Genomic DNA, 22,292 nt, shown 5'->3' on the forward strand with positions numbered 1-22,292 from the left:
TGTTTGGAAAATATTATTTATTATAAAATGTACAATACAATGATTTTAATCATATAAACACAGTCTTGCAAAGTCTTTTAAAGACCAATAATTTATAAAATGAGACATGGAGTTTGATACTTTGCGTCTCATGGCAATATTACTAATATGTAACATACGCAGAAAACATACGTTTGCATGTTGAAAAGTTTCTGTTCCTCAAATCATAGTTCATTGAAGATCGTCTGACTTTGTACACAGTGAAATGTCAGCTCTGTGGTACATCGGTGCACATAAGAAAATTATTAAAGACGGTAGTATTGTCGTAGAGGCGGGTTTAATGTTACCAGGGTTAAGGATAACTACGTTAATTGTCTTAAAAAAAACAAAACGGCAAAACACATATTACTGCAGCATGTTTTAGTATTAATACTTCTTTGGTAGTAAGGTGCAAATCAAGCCATTGTTATACTGTATCATATAGAATTGTTAGCACTAGAAAGCATAACCTTAAACTCTTATTGTAAAACATTGTATACATTGACATCTGAATTACTTTTGGCCTGATTATTGTTCTTATCTTGGTTACTAGTTATAGTAAAGTATGGATATTCTTTTCTACTTTTTGTTGGTTATCATAAAAGAGGGATTGTCTTCTGGATAAAATACCCATACTAGAAAAAAGGCTTCTTTTACAGGTCATGATACAGTATATTTTGCACTCGAGTGGCAGTCTTGGGCATTTCACTGGTAGAATTCTTAATATATATGAATATAAGTTGTTTTTGTGTCACTGCCTAGTAGATTTTTGGCTGTGCATTTATAGTACCCCATATCTCTTTTTGAGATGTGCTGAATTATTAAAGTCCCTTGAGGGTGGAGAAACTTATTTCCGTATAACCGTGACTGGGCTAAAGCAGTCAAATGAGATTTATCAGGAAGTTCCCAGCTTATTTCCGCTTTCGGTATTCCAATAGACATGCAGTTTAACTGGACTGAACCTCCGGGCCTTGCGTAGATAACAGGTGCAGGACTAGTGGTTATACGTGGTGGGTAAGCTATAACAATTACAGGAACGCTCATTGTTGAAGAGCCATATTGAGTTCTTGCTTTGCATATATAGCTTCCTCTGTCATAAACAGATGTATTTCGTACCACAAGTGTTCCATTTTGCAGCAGAGAGACACGATCCTTTACTTGTGGGCCATCAATAACCATACCGTTTGGCAATGTCCAAGTGATGCGTGGCTTAGGCTCACCTTGCGTTGTACACTGAAGCTGTAACGTTTCCCCATTAATTATACTAATTAGATTATTGTAATGATTGCTCAGCTGCGGCTTACGACCAATCTGTAAATTGACCATCTTGTCTGCATATCCAGCTACATTTACAGCTCTACAGCGATATGCTCCAGCATCAGCCATGGATGGAAAGCCAATATGTAATGTACCGTCCCTCTTATGGAAAACTCTGTGGAGGTGACTACCACTTCGAACTACTGTTCCATTTGGTAGAATCCATTGTGTTTCAGGTTCAGGTCTTCCTGTAGCTGAACAGTTAAGATTTACTGCCTGGCCTTCTGCTACTACAATGTTCTCATTATCATTGATAAACTTTGGCTTCTCTGCTGGTTCAGTAACCATCAACTGTACACTCAATTTTGCTTCTCCACCTTCATTACGGGCAATGCAAGTCAGCTGTACAGAATCAGTTTTTCTTAAACCTTTGATCTCCAGAGTTCCATTCCGATGTACAGTAATCCTGTTCCCATAGTAAGGAGCTGGAAGAATGACTCCTTCAGGAAATACCCACATCACACGCGGAGTTGGAATTCCTTCAGCTTTACAATCAATCAGCATATGGGAATCTTTTGCTGCAGTTTCCTGTATGGTGGTTATTTTATTAGAATATCCATTGATTTGGGGTGAGAGGACATTAACTTGTATCTGAACAATCTTTTTATCTTCCCCACCACTGTTTTGTGCTACACATGTATAATTACCACTATCGGATCTTTGCACCTTTTGGATAAGAAGAGTTCCATCTCTGTAAATCTGATACTTGTCAGATAAAGCAGGAATTGGCTTGTTTGCAGGAGTAAGCCAAGTTATCTTGGGTACAGGTTCTCCTTTAGCTTCACAAGAAACGGTAACCACATCTCCATATGATACATTAACAACAGAATATGTTTTATTTTTAATAATTGCACGCTCTGCCACAACCTTTACACTGACCCGCATCTCATCTTTTCCAATTTGGTTCACTGCATAACATGTGTAGTCCCCTTCTTCTTTCATTCCAACTTCATTGAAGTACAAGGTTCCATTATTAAATACACCATATCTTCTTGTCCGTGATCCACTATCATCGGATTGCATGACATTGTTGATCATACTACCATCAGGTAGGCTCCATGAGATTTCCGGGTTTGGAACCCCTGTAGCTACACAATCGACTTTTAGATCCCCGCCGTACATAACCTTGTGGTCAACTTCTTTCTTCTGTTGTATTTTAGCTGGCTTCATCATCACATTTACTTTGAGTACTACGTAGTCATCTCCGAGCTTATTCCGTGCCATGCACAAGTAGTCGCCTGCATCTTTGTCTGTAACTGAATAGACGATCAATGTGCCATTTGAAAATGTTTTGATTCTGGAGTCAAAGCTGTTGAATAGAAAACAAATTTTAGAATAGGGAGTCTGAGATTCTGCTAAATGCTCCGATTCCCCCCCTTTTTTCATTTATGACATATTTTTATCTCTATTCCACTTTATACCATTCTGCTCATCATATTGCTCATAGAAAATTGTACTCTTAAAATAATTTAATATTCTGAGTCAGAGTGTGCACCTATATTTGAGAAGCAAAGCCTACCAGCCTATTTATGTTTGCCACCAAATAAGTTTCAGAAGAAAATACATGAAACTGGAATACATCGTATGTATGCACTGACCCAGAGGTACCTTTATTTCAAGAGACATCAACCTACATGATGCACTGGAAATGGGAGTTTTCAACCCATACTTTGATAAAATAAAGAATTCATGACTTGAAGAAAGGAAGATGCACATAAACTCAAAGTTTATGCATTGAGGAAAATTCTTTATCAATCAAATGGTCTAAGGTTGAATATTCTGTAGACCATAATAAATGTCTAGGGATTGTACATAACTTCTGATTTTTAACCACATAACACTTAGCTGTACTAAAGCAATTGCCTTACTGAAGGAAACAAACATAGCGGTCACATGAGTGTTCATCTATTGCAGATAAAGTACATGGTATTAAAACTACAAAGATTGGAAACAGATGATATAAGCAGATGCTGAAAACCTGATGTATCGAAAACCAAAGAAGAACATGTTTTGAAGACTTTCATTTTTTTGTGCACCATTTTTTAGGTCATTAGCCGGAATTTAATCTATTGGGGTTATTTTTGTAGTTATACAATCAGAATGTTCTTATTCACTAATGCATTGATCTGTTTAAGTGTGTCTCAAATTGCACCATAAATAATACTTGGAAAAAAGTATCAGAGGCATGAAGTTGGTACTATAATATTTTTAGCATAGCTTGTATGAACAAGAAATATTTCACTTGCTATTCTGGGCATTCTAAGGTATCCCAAACATCTTAGATTTATAACCCCTATACCTTATCTTTGCTCTAAATATGGAATAAACGAATTTTGCACATCCTGCTAAGATCATTATCACCTACCTGAAGAAAGAATCCACTAGTCTTTTGGAAGGAAGCCGCCACAGTATCCTTGGCCAAGGATCGCCAGCCGCACTGCAGTCTAGACGTAAAGTACCTCCATAAGTTACATCGGTTCTCTGTGGAGAACTTCCAGTAATCTTGGCGTTCAGTGGGTATTTTTTCACATCCAATACCACTGTTCTCTTTGCTGCCCCGACAATGTTTGCTGCAATGCATTCATACCTCCCGATATCTTTTTGTACAATGTTCCGGATATAAAGAGTGCCATTTGGAAACACAAACAAATTTCCATTTGCTAGCTGCGATGGTCGAACTTGTGTACCATCTAAAAGTACCCAACGAATACTGGGCGGGGGGGCACCTTTCGCAGAACAGTGAATATATATGCTGTGGCCCTGGGGAAGAGAAATGTTTTCAACTTTTTCTTGTTGAATAATAGGAGGTAACGCAGCTACATGAACCCTAACAGTCACACTGTCAGCTCCGGCCACATTGCTAGCAACGCATTTAAAGATCCCTCTGTCGGAAAAAGTAGTGTCTTTAATGGATAACGTTCCATTTTCATAAAGCATAACGCGGCTCTCTGTGGTTGAGATTGCTCGTATTATTTTTCTGTCTGGGAATATCCATGAAATGTGGGGAGATGGTACACCGTTAGCATGACAATCCATTGTAACTGTATCTCCAAGATATACAGTAACATCCTTATACCGCGACGATAGCATTTTCGGCTGCTGAGCAACAACTGTTAACGTAATCAGCATCCTGTCTAAGCCCAGTTGGTTATGTGCTGTACAGAGATATTGACCACGGTCCTGAAGCTGAAGGTTCTGGATATGTAGCGTACCATTTTGCAGGACTTCAAACCGCTGTATTCTTGTGTTAACTGTCATTATTGCACCTATTAAAGATAGAAGAAAATAATTGCTAGGACTTTTTGTGGGCTTTTCAGGTAGGATAATGTTGCAATGGCACACAATCAGAATCACTTTAAGTATGCTTTGTTTCTTTAAAGTAAAATTGTAACTTTACTTATTTAACTTATAGATTACATTTTTTTTCACAGAGTACCTGTCCTTTTGAACATTTCTAAACCAAAAGTACCCCTGATACCCCTTAGCATTGTTAGATTCAGACACAAGCGTTCCAAGGATACAACCAGGGTTGGATAAAAGAGGACCTTAGTGCCTTTTTAGACTATTTTTATATTCTCAGTGTTTAGCTGTCCACACATTGCCACTGATCTGCGGCTTTAGATGGTCATACCTGGGAACTCTATGGGTTTCGCCCGGAGACAGGGCCGGTCCGACAATGGAGCCGTGTGGGGCAACTGCTCCAGGCGGCACTTTTGAAGGGGCGGCCCTTTGTCGCCCCAAGCCCCTTTTTTTTTTTAAAGCGAAAGAGAGAGAAAGGGGCGCCGAGTGGTTTTCGCTTACCAAGCTGACGGTACCCGCTCGGTGCCCCTCTCTCTCTCCCCTGCGGCGAGTCTTCCTGTTCGGTCTCGGTGCCGGCTTGTAATGCTGAGGGAGACTCGCCGCAGGACTGCTGAAAGGTAAGTACAAGGGGGGGTAAGGGTAGATAATGGGGGGGCGGAAGGGATGGAGGGAGAGAAAGGGTAGTTAGGGGGGGGGCGGCATTTTAAAATTCGCCCCAGGCGGCATTTTGCCTTGGGCCGGCCCTGCCCGGAGACATCCAGGAGAAGCGCTGCTTCTCCATGTCTCCATGTCACCAGGTCGTGGGAGCGGTGTTGTGACGCTCCCCACTCCAACAGTGGGGTGTTGTGCAAGATCATTGGGAACGCTAACTGTCTTTAGTTGGACTGCCCGCAACACCAGCAGGACTTTCTGCAAGGGTGGCTTAGGTTAGCAAGAGCCATAAAGTTCTCAGGAATGCCTATGGGCCACTGTCCCACAAGGTATCTTCCCTGTGCACCAGATGTCCAGTTCAGGCTTGAATATAACAGATGTAGATTAGCACACTCTTATAGTAAACCTTATAGTAAACCATTTCATTGCAGTTCTGGGAAACACTTTTTGAGGAAAAAGGAATTAGCAGGGCCACCATTTACATATTGGAGATTTAAAACTGAATACTGAACACACTGGTCTGTTTCTATTGCAATATCTACCATTATCCAATTATAAATGCTAAACTTGTATAAGTTTTGTGTATCAGCTAATATACCCTTACAATAACAGTTGGTTAAAATATATGACTTGTGCAGCCTTTAGTTGAAGTTGGCTGAATGATGGCATTCTGTATGAAGGAGGGACCTGTGAGGTTCCATAGGTTAGCTACATGTTTTTTATGTTGATCCACCAAAGGCTATCAACTTACTCCATTTTATTTTGGTATGAAACAACTGTACTTTATATTTATTATCATATATTACCTGTGGAAACTTTAGTCCATGAAATTGAAGGCTTCGGTTCGCCATTTGCCTCACATGGTAAAATAGCATCCATTTCATATGGCACAGATATGGATTGAAATCCTGTGGTTGTAATCTTGGGTTTGCTTGCTTGAGACCTGATGTTCAATGATGGTTGAATCTCGTTGGGATGTTTAAGTTTCGAGTCCTCTATACTTGATGCAATTGGTGGTTTCTGAATAGCATGAAGATTGTACCAATATGACTGAGTCGTTGAGCTTGGCTTCAGAAAACGTGTAACCCCAAAATATGGAGGAACTGTAGTGTGTATAGGGTTTGTTGGTGGAATTTTTGATGTAGTAGTTGTCCTGGTAGCTGTTGTGGGGGAGTTTGTAGTTTTTAACATTGCACCGGATGTTGTTGTCCTTGCAAATGCATTTATAGGATTATTCTTATTTACTGATACAACAGAGGTAGGTATTGGAGGCTTAGAAGTTGCAACAAACTGAACTGGTCTTGTTCTGTTAAAACGATATGGAAATCTTGGGTTCAAATAATATGGGTGTCCATAATATGGAATTCTTGCCCCATTAACCTTGCTGTCCGTAAAAACATTATTTCCAAAGGGCCTATAAATTGTTGATATTCTTTGTCCTAGATTATATTTGCTTGGAGTCATTGGCCGTGGCCTAGATAATGGAACAGCTGTGGTGGTACTTGTTGCAGGGGTTGTTGTGTATAAAAGTGGAGCATATGTCTTCCTCTCTTGAACATTTTGCACCGTATATGCCGTAATCTCAGGTTTATTTGTCTGGTGAATTGGTGGATTAGTAATAAAGTGACGTAGTGGACTATGTGTTCCAAAATAGGGAGATCTCATAGTTACTCTTGCAGTGTTATATGGAGTCTGTTGTACTGCATGATGCTGGTTGTGGTTTATTTGAGACTGGCTATGCAATTTTGTATAATGAGGAACAGTACTGTTGGACTTTGTACCATGAATATCCTTAAATTGCTCTTGTTTTGGTTGTACAGACATATTCTTTTTGCTGGAGGGAAATCTTTCCAGTTCATCATGCCTCGAAGAAGGAATGTTTGGTTGCATTATTTTTGTACCTTGCGTTGGTGCTACTTGGTTTGGAGTTTCAGAAACTTTTGTTGTCTTTGGGGTTTTGTATGGAATGAAAAAGGGCTTTGCACTTGAAGATGTCAAATGGAATAATGTTGTGGAAACAACATTTTTTTTGGTAGGTGGAAATACTCCCATTGATTCAAGCAGTTCATTTCTCACAGTATGACTGACTGGTTTACCAATGCCTTCTTTGTCATCTTTGTAAACATCTTCGGAACTATATTTTTCCGTAAAAACATTGATTGTAGGTTTTGCTGTGTCAAGGAGAGATGTGATAGTTGTTCTTATAGGTTGTACAGATACACTACTCTTGATTGCACTAGCTATAGTGGCTGTAACTAGTGTTTCTTCTATGTCAGATGTTTCATCTGCCTCTGTGGCAGCAGTGGGGAATATAACATTATTTTCTGAAATACCAGTACTATATTCCTTGTATGGTTGGGATGGTTCACTGTTATTCTGTACGTTATTGTTTATAACAGAACTGGAGATTGTATCATGAAATGTAGAAGTTTGGAATTCAGATACTTTAGTGGCCATTGTATCAACATATTCCTGTAATGTCTTGAATACATTTAAGTTATCAGCCTTTTCAGTGCTGTATGTTTTTAATGTATTTGCTGTTGTAACAGGAGCAACAAGTAAAGGTACGGATGTTGTGGTCATAGTGCTGTATGAAGGGGGTATGTATTCTGGAGTACTGGTCAACCTTTCTTTCTGCATAATAATAGGCTCTGCTGTAGCCGTAGCCATTGTTTTAGACTGAACATTATTTATAGTTTTATAATTTGTATTGGATGATGTAACTGTCTGCATAATAATAGGATCAGCTGTTGTTGTTGTAGCCATTGTCTTGGTCTGAACATCAATTGTAGTCCTATAATCCGCACTGGATGATCTATCCGTCTGCACAGTTATAGAATCATCTTTCATTGTTGTGGCCATTGTTTTAGATGTAATATTATTTGTAGTCTTATAAAGTGTTTCAACATTTACTTGGGTTGTAAATGAAGGTATACCAGTGGTACTCACTCCCTCTGAGAATGACACTTGTGGTTTTTTAAATAATGTACTTATCCTTACTTGTGTTGTAGGAGGAACCATAGGAACAATCTGGTTCTGACGTTGTCTAAAACGATTTGGCCTAAATCTCCTTCTTCCATTGGGCCTACGTCTGGGATAATTAATATTGCCATTTGTAAGAAGTGAAGAAGCGGTGGTTGGTGTTTGAGTAGGTACATGAACAGTTGCAATTTTTGTTGGTAGGGTGGTCACCATTTCTTTTTTACTTGTACTGCTAATAGGGTGTAGGGCTATAGTGCTAGTCAACAAATTAGCATTTATCTGTACAGTATATCCAAACGTAGGTGTTGTTTCTGTGACCTTAGATGTTTTAGGTGTTGTTTCTGTGATCTTAGATGTTTTAGGTGTTTCAGTGTTTACATCAACAGTTTCCTTTACATTAGTGTAAACATTCTTTGTTTGTTCAACATAGTCCTCTGGGTGTTTATCATCATTTAAACCTATAGCAAGAGACTCTGTGGGAGCCAGAATAGATGGTGTTAGGGTAGGAACAATAAAATCAACATTATGAGCAGTTGGTGGACTAACAATAACGTACTTTGGGATCATGCCATCCATAGCTTTAGATACTTCATCATAGTCTGCCACAGAAGTTTGGGGTTTGCTGGTGGTTGATGGCAGTGTGTGACTTTCTTCTGTCCATAAAATTGGCATGTCACTAGGTATAATCTCAGTATTAACTATTTGCAAATGTTGCATATCTTTGTTTAAAGACTTATCATGGATCTCTTCAGTTTCCATTGTCCCAGTGTCTTTATGAGAGAACTGTTCTTGGGAAGATGTAGTTGTAGAGGTTCGGACTGGGAAATACTCTGTTTGTTCTTCCTTAGGTATCATGAACATTTCACCTGAAGAGATCTCCAGTTCGTTAAGATCATTTTTAATATTATCCTCTTTCAAAAAAGTTGTGTTTTCTGCCTCACTAAATTGTTCCTCTGTGTATTGCTCATATTGTGCAGTTCTAGTTGAATGTTCTTCAGTGAGGTCTTTTGTTGGTAAAACGTTATCTGTTGTATGGGTGCTGTCTTCCAACTCAATAAAAGAATGACTGATTTCGTCTTCATCTGTTGAATAAGCTAAATCGTTGATGTCAATGTTTTCAAGTGTCGACATTACAGGCATAGATGTTGTAAACATTGCAAGTGAAGAAGATGACTCTTTGCTTACTCTCTCCTCATTGTTTTCTGAAAAAGAATTTTCACTGTAATATTCGGTTTCATCACGGGTAATAGCAGAATCTATGTGATCAGCTGATGATGCTTCATTGTAATTATTAGGTGTTATTGTTACTTGTGACAATAGCTCTTCTTCATCTGCAGATGTTTCATCTACATTAGACTGTGCCCCTGCCATAGGCTTCACTGGTGGCCTGGCAATAGTAGATGGGGTTGTCGACTTAGTAAAACGTGTAGGTATTGTGGTAGCTTCTGTGCTGGTTATACGTGGTACTTCTGTAGTTCTTTGGACATTTTTTCCTCTAACCTTTGCCAAAATGTTGGCCCACTGATGGGGATCAATCTGTTTATTTCCCATATTTATTCTCCTTCTTGATTCAAATTTTCTCCTACCTTCTGCAATACTGCTACCTTTTGATCTTTCTGTATTCTTCAAAACTTTCAATTTCATCCTGTCTTTTCTTGTTTTTTCTTTGTTGGTAACTTTAGATACACGGGAACCTTTGTTTTTTCCTGATCCTACCTTTACATATTTATTATATTTTTCTGGCTCTTCCTGTGCTTCTTTCTCACCAGAACCTCCATCATCATCAATCACGTTATAATTAGGTTTCACTGGTATTTTTACGATTGGACGTTTTCTTATTATTGGTATTGGATAAGACTGTACAGAGACTTTTCTGTTTAATGTCAATTGGATACTGTAGTGGTCAGTTCCATGTTCGTTTGCAGCTATACATACATAGAGACCACTGTCAGACTGTTTACTGTGAGGTATAACTAATGACCCATTACTCAGCAAATGCACATTAGTTTTGTTTGCTACAGAATCAATTATAGTATTGTCTGGTAAAATCCAATTTACTTCAGCATCAGGGTTGGCAATGACATTGCAAGTCAAAGTTATAGGTTCCCCAAGAGCTTGTGTAATTACTTGAGTATTTTGCTCAGATATTTCACTTGTCGGTGGCTGTACTACAACTCTAAAGGTCAGTACATCAATTCCATGCTTTACTTGGGCAACACAATGGTATAATCCAGAATCCATTAAATCTACTGCTTTGATAACTAATTGACCCCCAGCAGACACAGAGTATCTATCATCCAGGTTATTATATGGCGCTTTCAATATTGTTCCATCTGGGAGACCCCACTGTATAGTGGGAGATTCCGATGATCTTACATTGCAGCTAAGCTGGCAAACTTCTCCTTTAACAACAATTTGAGACGTTTTAGTCTTTGAATTTCTATCGATCATCACCCAATTATTTTTTGGATGCTGAATTTCCTTGGTGTGGATCAATTGGGAGAATTGAGTTGAAAAGGATAATGTCACCTTCTTAGCTGTGCTCATCTTTCTGTTCAACTGGATGCTGACAAATGGTTGGATCACCCATTCTGGTTCTGCTGAGATTAAAGATTTAACACCTGTGTAGTAATATGAATCCTGATCTGCATTCTGTCTGTATCTGTATGTCACTTTTGGACTACCAGTAAACATCAGCTCCCTCTCCATCTTAACAGGTACTTCACTATAATATGCTATGAGTTTCCACAATTTTTCATAGTTTTCTCGATTCATGGGGCATTCAAAATCAAGACTAAAGGTGGCATTGACATCAATTTCTTCTGGATGAGGCTGGTTCCAATTAATTTTGCTGAAATCAGAGGATTTTTTCATTTCACATTCCAAGTTTACTTTGTTTCCATGTTCATCCGTCATATTCAGTATAACTTTTCCTATATAATCTTTATAGGACTGCACCATCTGCAAGTCAGCTCCATCATCTTCTGTATATAGGTCACTGCTATTTACTCTATATGGCGAATATATTACCGGGCTGGAACAAGCAACTTCTTTCAAACTCTGGATTTCTTGATTCTGCAGTTGTTTTGGGCTGGAACACATGGCACAAAGCTGTCCGTTTTCATATGATCTGTCTTTCTTACATTTTAAGACACCTGCAAAAACAAAATATAATTTCATTATTACAATCAATGGAAAAAAATACATCCTTATTGGTAAACAGCATCTATGTACCAATACGTGTTATGCATGTTATTGTTAGTTTTGTACTCTACTGGTACTCCTAGAAGGATGGAAATGAAATCTAAAAAATATACTTTAATTAAAGCACCCAAAGAAGCAAAACAACTATGCTAGTGGAAGGTTATAGTGCAACTTAACTCCTATTCTTACTGTGTTTTTTCCATATACATGTAACCTTTACCAAGAGCATTGACTTTATTTAAAAACATTTGTATAATCAATACAAAATGTATGGAAATTTATTGAAATACCACATGACTAAAGAGCTCTGTCATAACATGAAATGTTAATAAAATCCATTCCAGTTTCTACTTACTCTGCCTCTTTTGTCTTGGTGGCACAATATCTTGCTTAATAGGCTAGCACTCCACTGAACTTTAATAGCATGTAAAAATTACATAGAACATACTATTTTATCTGATAAATAAAATCCACTTTATGGCAGTTAAAAAACTCACCTTTACTATATGTAAATAAATCTAGAAAATGGTTAGTTGGTTTGGCTACAATTCCTAGAATGTGATTCCAATTAGGTGCTGTTTAGTTGTGAGCTGTAGTTCAAGAATAGTTTGTAAAATGTGTTAACTAAAATATGTACATGAAAAGTGTATTTTTTAAAACTTGTTCATAGGGGAGATATCATGCATTGTGTACGGTTTGTTTTCTTACCATTAGATTGTTCATCCCATTCTAGAAGCCATTTTAAACGGCAATCGCAGATCCAGGGGTTGCCATGAAGATAGAGATTTTCCAATAATGGCATGGTCTGTATCATGGCAGCAGGAAGAGTTTGAATCAGATTGTCTGATAGATATAGGTGTTTTATTGTGGACTCCCTAAAATAATCGAGAAAATTGAAAGTGCAGAAAGTGTTGGCATGAAGCTGCTGAATCATATTCCCTTCCAAGTGAAGCAGCCTTAAAGACGTTAATCCGTTAAAAGCACTGGGGTGTATAAATTCAATTTTATTATGGTCGACATGTAATCTTGTTAAACTGGAAAGTCCATGAAAAGTGTGGCTTGTAATCACTTTGAGTTTGTTGTAGCTTAGTTTGAATACCTATGGTTGAAGAAAAGAAGAAAAGGAAAAATCAGTGCCAAATACAACTACCTGGGATTTCTGAACATTGAACTTTACAGCTAATCATTTCAGGGCAATTCAAAATATAAATAAAAAAATATAAAGTAAATAATCATCTTAATTAATAAAGTGTAGCATTAGGCAGGTTAGTCAACCACTGAGTATCTTTAGCTTTAATTCTTTGTGTATACTATGCTCTCATATATGAAAGCTTGCCTAGATTACAGTTGAGAAAGTAGGATATCTTTATATATGGGTCATGTTATATTGTATTTGGGTATAATAGGCCCTTAAATCTCTGTATTTCCTCCAACAATATTACAGATGACATGAGCAAAGCTAAGAAGTCACTTAGAGTCTCCAGGTGAGATATTCCTTCCCCCAGGGTTAGGGTTTGTGTCTTTAATATATAGGCAGGGGAGCAGAGCCGGGTCATGACCAGCTCCAGCCCAGGTTCTGCCTACTTCTTAATCCTTTAACTGGGATTAGTCTTGGCTTTTCTCATAACCACATCCCCTTTACACCTCCTATAAGAAGCAGGAGAAGTGGAGCTCCAGACAGCCAACACCACTTCTTAGGTATTTATATTACTGTAAAGCATAGGTGAAAAAACCATCTTTATTGCTTGGAGGGGATTTACGTATAAACATATATTTTATATTGTTCAACTCTGGATGTAGAATTTCGCAACTGTTGCTTGGCTTCAAATTAGACACGCTGGTGCATCAAGAAGGGAGAAGTTTAGCAGAGTGTCTATCATAGAAGACAAAGCACCAGGAAACTGACAGAATTTATTATATGAACAAAATGACCATTAAAAAATCATGTGTTCTTTAACGTATAAGCAAGTTTCATGTCAATGACCACTGATATCTATGTGTACGTAGATATCTGCTGAGCTAGTGATTTTTTAGACATTTTTGGTATTTTTTTTGGCCCACCTGTTCAATTAACATATAATGAAATAATAATTTAATCTCCATTGAGTAGGTGTTAAATTATTACTCCTGATTTATATTTTCTTTTGCAAACAGGGCACATCTGTTTCCTTTATATGTTAAAGCTTCGCTACATGCTCCACCATATGTTTCTCTAGAAGTTAACCAAGGAACTTTGGTCTCCATTGATAATCAGGATAATGATACCCTTCTTAGTTCCATAAATCACCGACATAGTAGGTAATTTATGACTTGAAATGAAAAGAAGAGATACAATTATTTAGAGGTAGTAATTTACACGGAAGATATTTTCTTTTAATAACATACATGCAGAAATTTGCAGTTTATTTTACCAGGTCTACAGTATGAAACATATGAAAATGTGTATCTTCATTTTTAAATTCACAAACAATTTAACATTTTTGTGTCAAAATGTTACCTGCAAAGAAGCGAGATCCCTAAAAGCACCATTGGGAATGTTATGGACATCATTACTGTGAATTAAAAGCATTTCCAGCTTTGATAGTCCTGCAAAGGCATCCTCAGCTATAAACTGGATACTGTTGAATCTGGGGCAAAGAAATGCACAGTTATTAAACTACAAAAGTCCAGATTAAAAAAAATTGCCTCTTTACCTGCCCCCCTCCAACTCTTTAGACTCTTCCACCTTATATATGGACAGAAAGCACTCCCAATGGTTTCAGTGAGAGCCCATTCCTATTCTGCTGATTGGCTGATTCCACTGATTGGGTACTGCAGGATTGCTTGCTTCACTTTATGTGGCAGCTGATTGGCTGGGTTGTGCACTGACACTGGTCAACTGAGAGTAAGCAATTAAAACACGTTGCTTCTCAGAATATCCTTTACATTTTAAAATAACTTTGGTTTCCTTATGAACTTTAACATCTCATTAACCTTAATAGAAGGATTATAACCATTTGTGATAACATATTGAATATCAAATGGCCCAAGCTGCTTGGAGGATTATTAAAAGCATGATATGCAGCTTTTGTATGTGAAAACCTGAATTAGGTTTACTCATGTAATCAATATTAAAATACAGCAATATCAAGTACAAGGAAAGTTTTATACAGATATACCGGTAAATGTTGGTTTCTAAATAAATACATAAGCATAATAGCTCATAAGTAAGGAATATATTGCCAATTCAAAATCTATCTAATATCAATGAGTTATATTATAACTTGGAACTACGCAAAAGATAAAACAAAATATCAATACGTACCCCAAATTGATTCTTTCGACATGTTTTGGTATTCTTGTTGGTACGGCTGCTAGCGATCGAAACGTACAATGCACTTCGGAATTGACGTAACATGCACACGGGTGAGGGCAGGAGAATGCATTTTGGGGAATCCCCAGGAATATAATAATTATAAAAACTATCCAAACATATGTTTTATCCATCTTGATTAATGCCTTCATTGTTGTTGCTGTGTAGAAAAAAAATACACTTAGAAATGTGTTATAACTACATCTGTAGTATTATGCGTCTGTTGGTGTACTCATTGTTATAATTCAATTCTCAATACTCAATGCATGATACTCCTCGTTGCCTCTCGATTTACATTTTCTAGCCCCTACTCTGAGGTTTCTGAGGTTACATCTATGGTGGGTAAAGTGCTAGGTTTAGGAAGCCTGGGAGCTTACTTAGACTGAGAATATCACTTTTAGTTCTTCTGAAGAATCCATGATTTATCAAGAGAATTGAGTAATTGTGCATTTAGCCACTTAACTGGATGAACATTTAACAACTTTACATACATTTTTCTAGAAGGAAAGAATATAACCCTTAAAATATAAAAAAGTTGACAGTATCTCAAGCTAATACCGTACATTCAAAGGGAATACTATGATACCTGCAAATGGCAAGTCAGAGATATGTTGGTAAAGGTTGGTGAGATATAAGCATAAGTCACAGATACATTTGTTTCTATCCAAACCAATGAACTGATCCTTGAGCACCATTAGCTGCCATCTGGTAGGTTCCCCTCACAGTCCTGTCCACAAAGAGTTTGCAAACAACTCAGTACCAATTGGACCCAGCACAGTAATGACTTTGCAAACAGCCATGGTTTCAATGAGTGAAAGCAACATCCATGATTCAGCCATATGATCTAAGCATGTAGCCAGGAGCCTCATACAGATTTTACAAGAGATACCACTATTATATTGCTCTTAAGACATTTTGTGAATGCAATATAGGAATCCCAAATATTGGACTGGACCATTAAAGCCAAACACATAATATGATAATAGAGCCCTGAGAGCATGTCTGATTCAGAGTCTTGAGTAGCCATGACATCATTCTAATGAAATTTAATTAAGTGTTTCAGCTCAAAAAATACTTAAAATACATCAGGTGAACAGCATTTATACTAATTTAAATTATTAAACTGACATATTTTGTATTCTCTCACACGCAATAAAATAAAAAATTTTCTACTAAAACCACCCACAGGTCTTCATGGAATGAAATCATTGTACCCATTTTAAATATTTTATGTCAATATAAGAGAAGGTGTTTTTATTAAATAAAGGATAGACTAAATATTTGGACTTATGGCATGGAATATCTTTTACTTAACGGTGTCTTTCTACATGCGTACGCAAACCTAAAATATCTTGAAGAATAAATATGAACTGTAGCAATAGTCAAGGGTTGACTTACCATGCTAAAACTTGCTTTATAAATTATATGTCAGCGTGACATGGAAACCACGTCCCTTGGGGAGGGGCAGATTTTTGGAGTTAAATATATAATACAGATAATGAACTGCAGAACAGAATTACCTTGGGCTAAAACCTCATCCTCCCACGTGCAAGAGGATTACTGCAAAAATATAAATATACTATAGATTGAGGCTTAGCAATTATTTCTGAAGTTTGAAAAGAAAATTATGGGTAACCTTGCTAAACAAAGACATGTTCTATGGCGGCATTGTGCTGTTTATTTAATACTGTAGCTGTTTTTAGTAAGGAAAAAAAATGGCAATGACAAGACTCCTATTAACAGACAAAAGGCATGAAAAAAGCCAAAACTCTCCCGACATTCTTCTAAAACCAGGTGTACGCTCTCAAGGTGTAAAACAAAACAATCGCCTTACAGCATAGAGATACTGTATTTGGAAAATCAAAGGACTAAATGATGCTTTTAATGTTTTATGTACTCTCACTATCCCATGCCATGTGACAAAGTATATGTCTATGGTGTCATGTTTTCAGGGGCAGCTCCACCAGCCTAGGTTCTTCCTACCTTTTTCTGCTCATTAGATTTCTTTGTCCCTCCTCCAAAACCATTTTAAGGTTTTATTTTTTATGAACAACCCAATAGAGGTCTGTGCCTAGGGTTGCTCATCATCACAGGAAAGTGACTGATAAGATACCCATCCCCTAGTCTACATCAAATACGTAATCCGAATGCACAATCTCACTGCTTTTGCCTTTAGTACAAAAAAACAAATTATTGTGTTGACAAGATAATGTTGAAACAAAATTCAGCAACTGGGTATGACAGTTATCTACCAATTCCTGTCAGTGGAATGGAATGCTATGGGATGTTAATGGGATCCTGCTGTCAGGTTGAAACCAATTCAAAGCTCACCCTATTTAATAACCCAATTACAACTGTCCCTGTAAAGTTTGCATGTTTTCCCTTGGTTGAACTCGAGAAAATGCCTACAGCATAGATAAACATGAAACATGATCAGTTGTTTTAATGCACATACATTAAATTATAATGAAGATAAATTATAATGATCTTATGACTAAATATGTCCATGCCATGCTAATATTTTTTGGTACTTTGGTACTAATCGTCCAATGGAGACAGCAGGCTGTGGTGTTGGAAGAACAAACAAGATACTCGATGTTCACCAACTGATCACTTGTCACTGATGGAATTCAGTTGGGCCTAATAGCTTAATGTCACCACACACATATACATAAAACACAATAGAAGTTATGCTTAAGGATTAAAAAAGTGGTGCATTCCCAATATTAATCATTGAAATGTTTCTGCTGGCTTGTCCAATTTTGAACCTTTTCACCGAAATGGTTCTCTATAGTGTCTCCCTAGTTAACATTAGGATTCCCTCACTTCTGAGTTTCCTATTGCTTATTTTGGTCTTCTTTCGTAATCATACTTTGTATTAAAATAGTTTCAGCTGCTGTATTATCAAAATACCTCTTTTTACCTCTGTGTAAGAAGGGCCCTGTTTCTCTCAGATCCTGTTACTGGATAGACACTGAGCAGTGCCTAATGATGTCAATCAGGCAACATGGCAAAAGGTATCCCAAACATGACATATATCATTAAATGAAAACAGCCCTAACACAAGGAAGGTCACCATCAAGGACACAGTGTAGAACTTTGCTTTGTTGTCCATCCTGCTGTTTTTAATACAGCATATATTAACTGCCCAAATATTTACTCAGATATCTGATTAGTGTCTGTCAATATACAGTATATCCTATATCACTCTTGGCTGAGATGTGGATTGTACAAGTATGAATTACAAACATTACAGTTTATTAGTAATGACACGCATTAGTAAAGAACATCAAGATAGATAGATGGATAGATAGAAAGATATATATATTTTTTTTTTAAGTTAACACATTTACGGGGATATTCTATGTTCCACAACTTCAACACTCAAAGTAAAGAGATTTTTTTTAATGCTGTGGCTGCCACTCAAAGACAGGAGCATATGTTCCTGATTACAAAGGTTTGATGTTTTCAAAAGCCTTCACACATCTGAATCCAAATATACCCTCCGTGACAGCTCTGGCATTGCAATGCAAGATGATATGACCACTTGAAAATGAATAGGAAACGGTTATTTATAAAGAGGAGCAATGTCAGAAGATAAAAATAATGTATACAAAGAAAATGTAATAAATGTGTAACAGGCTTATGGTGGCAAAGAGGAAAGTACAAACAATTACCAATGTCCTGTCAGGCTATAAGGAGAGCAAGGAGATGTTCATCCATATTTCCCAAAGTAACGCTTTCCTCTAGCTAATTAATCTAATATAAAGTATTACAAAGTAAATGTCTAGGACCAGAGTTTGGGAGGTCCACAGTATCATTGTCCCAACTCAACAAAAAGACAAAGAATTGACACAATTCTGAATTATTACGATATGGACTTTGACCATTGGGAGGCTGTCCCCAGCCTCAATAAAACATTTTAGGTGCTAACTAGGTTTTTTAGAGAAATATATGCTTCTTTGCTTCAAATATGTACAAAGACATATCTTCAATTACTGAAAACCACACAGATTATAATCTGAGCTCTGAACCCAAATCAGGAAAGCAAAATATATGTACTTTCATATCAACCACATTAACTTATGCTTCTAATTATCCAGTATATCAAGGTGGCATTCCACAACTTAACATGTAATTTCAAACATACCCCCATGCTGCGGATTTTGCTCTTTATACTTATTTGGTCAATTTTTATATGTAGGTCCTTCAATCATAGGTGAAAACATGCCCTACAAAAAGTTACTCAATATCTATTTTTGGAAAGAAAAGAAATATATGAATATATGCACAACCTAAAACTGATTTTTTTTTTATAAAAATGTATTCTTTTGTCTTTTGGTACAAATTACTCAAATGCACTTCTTAAAGTGGCAATAATGTAATTTTCATTACTTTTATTTTTTTTAAAAGTTGTATACATATATGTCTTGATAGAATTATCATACCCACTGGATCACAGCATTATTTTCTTCCATACCATATATGTATCATAAGGATATAAGAGTTAGAAAACAGACTTCAAAGCCATATGTTTGCTCCATAAAATAGTTTTTTGCTTTTTTTTACCTCTTTGGCATTTGGCCAGCTGGTCTCTATTGAGATCATAATGTCTTTTTCTTTAAAAGAAGCCAGTAAAGGCGGTGCCAAATTGTCTATGCCTTTTGACTTTTAGGCATTTTAAGACTTTGGAAAAAAACAACATAAAAAGTATTTGAGAAAGTTCATATTTTGGAATATGGGAAAGAAATGGTCATCCTTGTTCATTGTTTCCTAATTGAACTTCCTGCAGCCTCCATGTACCCTGCAGAATGTCTCTCTGTGAAACAGAACCACGTGTTTCTACTTGAAAATATTCAATAAAAGAGTGCAATGGGGCAATAAAATAATTCAATGCGTACTATGCCACACAATGATTTTTTCACAATACATTTAAGCTATTTTATCTAACAGGCACACAAATAAATAAATTCCAGGATGATATACAACAGATGGAAAGGCTACAATGGAAAGTACACCTTGACACAATGACACAGTCCTATTCACTGTATACTACAAACTATGTATGTAATTGTATGCGCTTCAATTTAAGATCCATCTATCAAGAGTAGGCAACAGCAGGCTTCACATCCTCAATCTGGTTTAAAATCTACTTATGCAACATTGACTACCTAAGGTCTTGTCAAGGAGAACTGAGCCCTTTCAACTTTGTGGGGCTCTGTGAATACTCTCTACTTTGATGGCCACATAGCTAATTCTACAATTGAGGCTATTTCTGCACACTCGGTATGGGGCTCTTTCTATAACCCCACCTTTACAATGCTGTCTTCACACTTCCGAGTCTGTGGTTACACTCATCTATTTGTAATTTTATGGAGTGCTTAATACTTAATCCTTTTGGGGTATCTGTACTCTATGTTTCTTTATACTTAATCCCTTCTAGAGTGTAAAATTGCGAGTAGGGCGCGCTTTGCCTAATGTATCAGTCTGTCCAAATCTCACTTATAATAGTCACATTTAGAGAGGTGGGCTGTGATATACAAATGCACAAATATATATATATATATATATTTGTATATGTATATTATTACTACACACAATTCACACAGCTTTGTGAGAGCCTTAGTAACTGGTTGGTTTTAAAATCTCAGGTTTAATTTGAGAGTTCAAACTATACACTCCTAGCACATAAAAAAATAGTATTATTTGGACAAGGGAACATTATATATACATCACATACCTACGTACATGGCTCTAGACTCTGGAGTGTGTTCTTTTAATTAATTTCCTTGCATGGTATATTGTTTTACTAATGCGCAAGAGCCTCTGTTTTTACAACCAGTTGACAATTTGGTATAGATGTTGTCAGGCTCCATGCATTTGCTTGTAAACATCAGCGTTAAACTTTGGAATGTAAAGCTTGTTGCTTCTAGTTTCCCAGCCAGTAAACGTTTTGTCATAGCTATAAAAGTTTTGTCCTCTGTAAAGCCATGGGTAACCTTTGGCATGCCAGCTGTTTTCAATTACATCTCGCATCATGCTTTTATTTTTACCTGAAACAAAACCATTTACCAGTAAAGTGTATTTCCTTCATGTCATCCTAAAGTTAGGGATACATAATCCAGATAACATACCTCTCAAGTGTCCCTCTCTAGGAGAAACAGAACCTAGTGGTAGCCCAAACACTCTATCCCTCGTCCCTCCTTTAGTCTACATATTCATAGAAGAACATAATGTTTGGTAGCTCTGAGTTTATCACAGCATTCTGCAGCCCTTAAAGTCAAAATAACATGTTTAAAACAACACAAAATGTATTTTAGAAATCAAATTTTGTAACATTGCTATTTTTAATGCAGTGCCCGCCAGCCACATATTTCACCAGAATTTGTAAATAAAAGTGTCTCTCTTTGGCCACATAAGATCTGAATTTTGTTTAGATTTGAGAGATATTTTAAAATATATTCCTGTAAGATATTTACGGTAATATAAAAAATATAAGTATTGCTTGGTTGAAAAATAATTACTCAGAAGCTTGTTCAAATGGTAGCTTGCTTTTTCGCATTACAGGGAGGGTGGTATATACGTGGAACCACATCACAGCAAAAAGAGCAAAAAAAGGTATATTATTATTGTTATCTTCTATTTATATAACACCAGCAATTTACATAGGTCTTCTTACAATACACACATTAAAGGGGTATGACAAAACTAGGATTGACAGACTACTATGTAGAAAGGTCACTGTTTAAGTTTACAATAAGAAAAGACATGCAGACTAGATGGACTCTTCTGCCAGATTCTATGTTTCCATTTAAGTTATTGCCAACCTTGGTTCTCAAGGACCCTGTACAGTTGTAGTAAAATGTATTTGCTAGATAATCAAGTTGGTCTTACTGTACGTGGATCTGTCAGATAGACTGCTTGCTTCGACATGATTACACACTTAGAACCTGAATTGCTGAGAACCTTTGACCAAAAGAGCTGGCACATAGTGTCCTGTACGATGTCCGCTCAAAGGCAATCTCACTTCTCAATAGGCTCTCACTGTCCATTGGCGCAATATGGTAACTAATATCAACTTTGAGGTTACATCCAGGGTCGGATATAACCTCAAAGTGATGAGTGACTCTAAATATTTTCATTTTACAGTGTACTAGTTTTTAGGTCAAATTCTCATATTACATATCCCAGCATCACAGTGGCAGGGGCATATCACCTGGCTTATTGATTTACAATAATATTTACAATAATATAATGAGTTATTTGAGTTTGAGAATGATTGTTATGATACTTGGTACCAACAATTCCTCTGGCATAGTGTTCCATAACAAAGAGCATTGTGTGCTTGTACTGTTTTTATACACTGCCCCCGGTGGCCAATTGGGAACTCTGCACACTACACAAATATAAGCTTGCCCTGAAAAAGAGCAGAGCTAATGTCTATATACCACATACAGAATTTGTTACA

General features: G+C 36.9%; 1 protein-coding gene across 1 annotated transcript; it reads right to left on the reverse strand.

The window, feature by feature from the left end:
* Window positions 1–738: 738 nt before the first annotated feature.
* LOC149289843 (matrix-remodeling-associated protein 5-like) lies at window positions 739–21,876 on the reverse strand. The gene is made up of 7 exons (XM_089490290.1): window positions 21,768–21,876; window positions 14,777–14,984; window positions 13,970–14,099; window positions 12,181–12,571; window positions 6,093–11,423; window positions 3,701–4,601; window positions 739–2,644 (listed from the first exon to the last, which is right to left on the reverse strand). The coding sequence occupies exons 1-7, from the start codon at window positions 21,874–21,876 to the stop codon at window positions 739–741; spliced, it is 8,976 nt and encodes a 2,991-aa protein (XP_089346416.1).
* Window positions 21,877–22,292: the final 416 nt, after the last annotated feature.

This window comes from Sceloporus occidentalis, unplaced genomic scaffold (assembly GCF_023333645.1).
Source record: "Sceloporus occidentalis isolate IW3139 unplaced genomic scaffold, rSceOcc1.0.p SCAF_43, whole genome shotgun sequence".
In the NCBI taxonomy this organism is placed as follows: domain Eukaryota; kingdom Metazoa; phylum Chordata; class Lepidosauria; order Squamata; family Phrynosomatidae; genus Sceloporus; species Sceloporus occidentalis.